The following is a 6,153-nucleotide window of genomic DNA, read 5'->3' as shown; positions in this document are numbered from 1 at the left end:
CCCAAACCCAAACCATGCCCCAGGACCCCAAACCCAAACCATGCTCCAGGATCCCAAACCATGCCCCGGGACCCCAAACCCAAACCATGCCCCGGGACCCCAAACCCAAACCATGCTCCTGAATCCCAAACCATGCTCCGGGATCCCAAACCCAAACCATGCTCCAGAATCCCAAACCCCTCTGGGGGGGAACCGTGCAACAGGACCGCCCACCAGCCCCAGGTATGAACGGTGCTCCGGGCCCCCCAAGCCCCGTGGGACAGCACTGTGCACCGGGATCCCTGAACTGCTCCAGGGGAGAACTGTGCACACCTGGGACCACGTCCGTGCATCAATTGGTGCCCGTGTTTAGGGCTCACAGCCCCCAGGCTTGGTGCCCTGGCAGTTTCTGCTGGAGCACAGGGATGACCCCGCTAACACAGCCATGAGCTGGCCGAGCAGCTGGAATTACAGCCCCTGGGCATAATTAGCAGCAAACTTGATGAGCAAGAGCATCCCTGGCCCCAGTGACCCTGCCCTGGCCATGGATGTGTGTGACATCTCAGGATCAGCCAGGCTGGGCCACCATGCGTCCCCCAGCACGCTCAGCCCTGGAGAGGTTGCCACCCCTGCCCAGTCAGTCCAGCGCTGGGAAGGCTGGAAACTTCCACTCCAAATCCTTTTCCTCATCACAGCCATTCCTAAAGGTGAGCAGGGCAGGACGGGCTCCTCTGTCAGTGCCGCAGGGGGAAGCACAGCTGCACCAGCTGCTCTCCCTGGGTGACACCTGCCTAAACCATTCCCTGCAAAATCCCCTGGAATACAATTCCCAGTTGCCAGACAGCTCCAGCAGCCAGGCTTCCTGCGTGGATGGGGCTGGCAGGGGAACAAGGTGCCTGCAGGGCTGGAGGTGCCAGCCTGACGCTGTGAGTGGCAGCTCTGCAGCCCTCGATGGGTTCCTGCAGCTCCAGGCTGTGCCAAGGCTGAGCCCAGAGCTCTGTCCTTCCCCTGGTGCTGGAGGGACATGGCCAAGCTAAGCTCCCTCTTGCTATGGTGGCCACAGAGCCAGGACAGCCCTGATGGTGCCCAGGTCACCTGGTCATGGTTAAACAGGACAGTGAAATACGTGGAGCCTCCCAGAACAGGGATGCAGGTCAGAGACAAGGCTCCAGCTGGGCAGTGAGGACCAACACACATCACACAAGTGCCTTCTCCAGGAGAAAATACATCCTGTTATTCAGGAATACTGCAGCTGGAGCCAAATTCCAGGAGCCTGGGCAAAGGATCCCAGCCCAAGCACTGCATCCCCATCCCTCTGAAGGGCTGAGTCTCTCACCAAAGCCCCCAGCACCTCCCCATCACCTCTGCTGCTGGCACCCAGAGCCACTGGGGCTGAGGAGGTGGTAAGTCCCCAAGAGCCCCTGGCCTGCAGCACTGGGGCACCACAGAGCTGAGGACTGGGGCCACACACGGCTCTGCCACTGGGAACAGTGGTTCTTTCCCCTCCCTCAGGGCCCACTTTGGTCCACCAGGACCAGTCAGCCGGGCAGGGCACTGGTGCTCATGCAGCAGAGAGAAGCATCACTGCTCAGGGTGCAAGTTCTTTATTTGTGGCCTGGAGGAAGGAGCAAAACCTGGCAAGTCTACAATCAAGTAGGAAATACAATTAAGTGGGAGAACAAGCCTCATGGAAGTCAGGGTGAGCCTAAAAACTGCCCGCAGCAGCAGGAGCGTGCACACGAGCAGCGTGTGTCCCCTGGGGCGCTGGCACCAGGGACAGGGCTGGCTCTGGCAGTGCCATCCCAGCAGCCCCACTGTGGCTCCTGCAGCCCAGCAGGAGGGAAGGACTGGATTGCAGTTCTAGCCCTTCATTTACCCTCAGCTGAGTGTCTGGAAGGAGACAGCGTGACACTGGTGGGACAGACAGGTGGGTGTGGACAGACCCCTGGACACCTACAGTGCTGTAGTGCAGAGCTGGGCCTGGGGGCATCTGCCCTCACACCACCTCTGCTCCTGAGACAGGGGCATCCCAGCTGCATCCACAGCAGCCTGCCGGGACCACTGTCCCACCCAGAGCCTCTTAGGGGACAAGGCCACTTCCCCCTGCCAGGGTTTCCCCTCCAAGAGCTGCCGAGGCAGAGCTGGGCCCACCGCACTGGGTGACCCCAACCTCGGGCGGGCTGAGCTGCTCCCCCTCCCAAAAAGGAGCTGCTGCTGGGGGTCTTGGGCACTTCTCCGGCTAAGATAGAGGAGAGGGGAGGAAGAGGACGGATATCCATGAGTGGCACTGCTTGGGGCTTGGGAAAGGCCAGGAGAGTGGCTTGGAGAGAGCCACAAAGGGACAGTGACCTTCCCAGCCCTGCACACTGTCCCTGCACCCGCAGCCACACCAGCTCAGAAGGCAGCAATGGCGCAGCATGGGATGGGCTCGCTCCCCACCCAGCACCCCCAGAGCTCTGTCCCCCAGGGACTGGCAGTGTCACCACCACCACCAGTGGCCGAGGAGAGACTGTGGCTGTGGGTGGTGGCTCTGGGAGATGTCCACCCGTGATGTCCCAGGTCACATCTGTCCATCGGTCAGTCCATGCTGTCCATCAGTGGGGTTGGTTTGCTCCTGCAGCCCAGACATCTGCAAGAGAGGGTGGAGGTGGGGACAGAGCCCTGCTGGGGCCTGCCAGGTGGGACACAGGCAGGGAAGAGAGGAAGGAAGGAGACCCCTTCCCCTGCCAGGCTGCAGGAATTCAGGCAAGGAAGAGGCTCTCAGGAGTCTTTGTGCTCAGTCCTGCTGCTGGGGCACAGAAAATGGGCATCATATTGCTTTGGGGGAATCTCAGAGGTGTCTGGACAGGCATCCAAGAGACACCGTGTCACAAGCCAGGCTCAAAGGGAAAATCCAGCAAGTTCTGCTGCTCTTCCCAAGGCATCCCTAGGACTGTCCATGAGGACACAGTACCCACTGCTACGCAGCCATGCCCCGAGCCCAGCACTGCCAAGGCCACCACTGACCCGTGTCCCCAGTAGCCACACATGCAAAGCTTTTAATTCCCCCCAGGGATGGTGACCCCAGCACTGCCCTGGGTAGTTCTGCCAGTGCCTGACCACCCTTCCCATGAAGAAATTTCCCCAATATCCAACCTAAACCTCCCCTGGTGTGACTTGAGGCCGTTCCCTCTCCTCCTGTCCCTGTTCCCTGCAACACAGCCCTCCCCCCCCCGGCTGCCCCCTCCTGTCAGGGACTTGTGCAGAGCCACAGGGTCCCCCCTGAGCCTCCTTTGCTCCAGGCTGAGCCCCCTTCCCAGCTCCCTCAGCCGCTCCTGGGGCTCCAGCCCCTTCCCCAGCTTCCTCAGCCGCTCCTCACAGGACCTGTGCCCTGTGCCCCAGGCAAAAGCTGGGTTTCCCTGAGAAGCCCTGCTCCAATCCCACGAGGGGGAAATGCAGTCACCTAGAGTTTAGCAGAGGAGGAGGAAATACCCAGCAAGGCAGAGAAGCTGTTGGGGGAGGTGAGCCAGCTGCCACCATCCACGACCAGGGTGGTGCCGGTGACGTAGGACGAGAGGGGGCTGGCCAGGTACAGGGCGCTGTGCGCGATCTCCGTCTTGTTCCCCGCGCGCTGCAGCGGGATCACCGAGAACAGGTTGGATTTTTCGGCAGATTTCCCACCTAAAAGGGACAGGCAAGAGTCAGTTTGGACTCCGGGAGACTGTCCAGCACCACAGCCAGCCAGGCACTGCAGCACTGCCCATGGGGCTGGCTGAGTGCTCCAGGGAACTGGGATGAGATCCTGGCACAGCCCTGGGATACAAACCGGAGAAGATTTCAAGGAGCAGAGCTCAAGCCCAGCAGGGATTTTGTGCTGACACAGCGAGCTCAAGACAGAACCTCAGAGAGCTTCAGAACCATGGAATCATGGAATGGTTGGGGTTGGGAGGGATTTCTCCTTCTCTCCCCCCTGCCATGGGCAGGGACACCTTCCACTGTCCCAGGTCGCTCCAAGCCCCGTCCAGCCTGGCCTGGGACACTGCCAGGGATCCAGGGGCAGCCACAGCTGCTCTGGGCACCCTGTGCCAGGGCCTGCCCACCCTCCCAGGGAACAATTCCTTCCCAATATCCCATCCAGCCCTGATCTCTGGCAGTGGGAAGCCATTCCCTGTGTCCTGTCCCTCCATGCCTTGTCCCCAGTCCCTCTGCAGCTCTCCTGGAGCCCCTTCAGGCCCTGCAAGGGGCTCTGAGCTCTCCCTGGCTCCAGAGCAGAGGGTCTCCAGCCCTCGGAGCATCTCCATGGTCCCTGGACCCACTCTAAGGGCTCCAGGTCTTTCCCATCCTCTGGGGCCGCACCAGCACTCTGCTGATGGACTACAAGAGCCAACCCCTGAGGCAGGGCTGAGTTTTGGGGGAGCATGCTCCATCATGGCTTCAGAGAGCCCAAACAACTGCCAAACCAGTGCCCTGGGAGGTACCAGGGATGCGGGAAGGGCTGTGCCAGCCAAGCCACAGCACAGCCGTGCCCGGCAGCAACACCCCACGGGCTGTGTGGCACGGGGGGCCCCTCCTGTCCCCTCCCAGGGGATACCAGCGGGGCACTGCCATGGCAGGGCCGGGAGCCCAGGGTGCCTCACCCAGGCGTCGGAAGCCCTCGGTGCCTGTGATGGGGCCGGGGGCCAGGCTGTTCACACGGATGTTGTTGGGTCCCCACTCCACAGCAAGGTGACGGGTCATGGCATCTGGGGAGGGATTGCAACAGCACTGAGAAACGGGGAGCAGAGCCATTCCAGCAACTTCTTTTGAGGGGGGGAAAAAAAGCCACAGAAGAGTCTGGCTGAGAGCAAAGGGCCCTGGGAGGGGAGAAGAGGCTCATCCCAAATCCCAGCATGCAGTAACCACAGCGATTCACGCTCGCCCCTCCCCAAGGCATCTTCCCATCCCAGTATTTGGGAAGAACCGGCTTCTTTCCTGGCCCCACACGGCTCCAAGCCCCAGCAGGGTGTGTTGAGGTACCTATGGCAGCTTTGGCAGCCCCAGCGTGCACCTGCAGGGCCTGCCCTCGGTAGCTCAGGGTCGCCGTGATGTTGACGATGACCCCGCCATGGTCCTGGGGAAGGAAAGGACATGAGGAGTTAGGCAGAGAGCAGCACAAAGGGTCACAGAGGGCTGTGAGGCACAGGAGAGCTGGGCTAGGAGGGACAGTCACCCATGGGCACTGCCAGGCCAACACTGGGGCAGCTCTACCCACCCAATCTCAGAGGTGGGGCAGCCAGTGGGGCCCTGCCAGAGAGGTGGGACATGCAGGGTAGAAGGAAAGGCCAAGGGAAAGCAGCAGAGCTGGAAAAGGAGCAGGAGATCACAGCTTCTACAGGTGGCAGAGCATGGAAAGCTGCTACAACAGCCCAAAGCCCCAGGGCAAGGGACAGGAGGATCCCTAGTTCAGGGCTGGGATCCCTGGAAGGGAACAGAGTGGATCCATGTAGGGAAGCCCTGAGTGCTGCAGTCCCTTGTGCCTTCTGCACTGCCCTGGATGCCCCAGCAGCACAGTGTGGTTTGACACCACCCCCTGCCTACCAGAGGCTCTCCTCAGAGCCCCCTGGTTCTGTGCCACTCACCCGGAAATACTTCTCAAAGAGGACTTTGGAGGTGTTGAAGGTGCCCATGGTGTCGATGTCTATCACTGTTTTGAAGGCGTTGAAGGACAGGGCACTGGCTGGGCACAGGAAGTTCCCCGCAGCACCTGAACCACAGGGACAGTCAGGACAGGGCTGGCAGAGATGTCAGGGCCCTTCTGTGACAGGGAGGGTGAGGGGTAATATCTGCACACTGGAGAGCCCGTGGGGACAGCGCTGACAAAGGGATAAACTGGTGGCTCTGGGTGCCCAGCAGCACAGCCAGCACGAGGGCAGCAGGGATGATCCACACCCCGGCAAACAGGGATGGATGTACCACACACAGAGCTCTGCTTCCTCTGTGCTCCCAGGGATGCCTGTGCAGGAGAACACCCTTCCCAGCAGTGAGCCCAAATCCTCCCCCTGCCCACGCCAGCCTCACCATTAATGAGGATGTCAATCCTCTGGAACTCCTTCAGCGCCTCGTCCACGGCTGCCGCGATGGTCTGGGGCTGCCGGACATCGATGGACAGAGGCAGGCACTGCTGCCCTGTGGCTGGCACCAGCATTTTTGAGGCGC

General features: G+C 61.2%; 2 protein-coding genes across 3 annotated transcripts in view; both read right to left on the bottom strand.

The window, feature by feature from the left end:
• RAB11FIP3 (RAB11 family interacting protein 3) overlaps window positions 1–88 on the bottom strand; it is a 74,886-nt gene extending 74,798 nt beyond the window's left edge. Inside the window, exon 1 of the mRNA XM_017741234.1 lies at window positions 80–88. Within this exon, the coding sequence (XP_017596723.1) occupies window positions 80–88 (9 nt within the window). The remainder of the gene's footprint in view (window positions 1–79) is intronic.
• Window positions 89–1,567: 1,479 nt separating this feature from the next.
• Window positions 1,568–6,153, bottom strand: part of DECR2 (2,4-dienoyl-CoA reductase 2, peroxisomal) — a 6,544-nt gene continuing 1,958 nt past the window's right edge. Inside the window, exons 3-8 of one of the 2 annotated variants that reach the window (XM_017741303.1) lie at window positions 6,016–6,150; window positions 5,577–5,701; window positions 4,975–5,068; window positions 4,596–4,700; window positions 3,451–3,639; window positions 1,568–2,608 (exon numbers count right to left, since the gene is read on the bottom strand). In XM_017741303.1, coding sequence (XP_017596792.1) covers window positions 2,574–2,608; window positions 3,451–3,639; window positions 4,596–4,700; window positions 4,975–5,068; window positions 5,577–5,701; window positions 6,016–6,150 — 683 coding nt within the window. In that variant the 3' untranslated portion in view covers window positions 1,568–2,573. Of the gene's footprint in view, window positions 2,609–3,421; window positions 3,640–4,595; window positions 4,701–4,974; window positions 5,069–5,576; window positions 5,702–6,015; window positions 6,152–6,153 lie in introns of both variants that reach the window. The other variant, XM_008639120.2, reaches the window with a different exon arrangement.

Source organism: Corvus brachyrhynchos, unplaced genomic scaffold (genome assembly GCF_000691975.1).
Source record: "Corvus brachyrhynchos isolate BGI_N302 unplaced genomic scaffold, ASM69197v1 scaffold58, whole genome shotgun sequence".
In the NCBI taxonomy this organism is placed as follows: domain Eukaryota; kingdom Metazoa; phylum Chordata; class Aves; order Passeriformes; family Corvidae; genus Corvus; species Corvus brachyrhynchos.
This window is presented reverse-complemented; position numbering and strand designations above follow the sequence as displayed.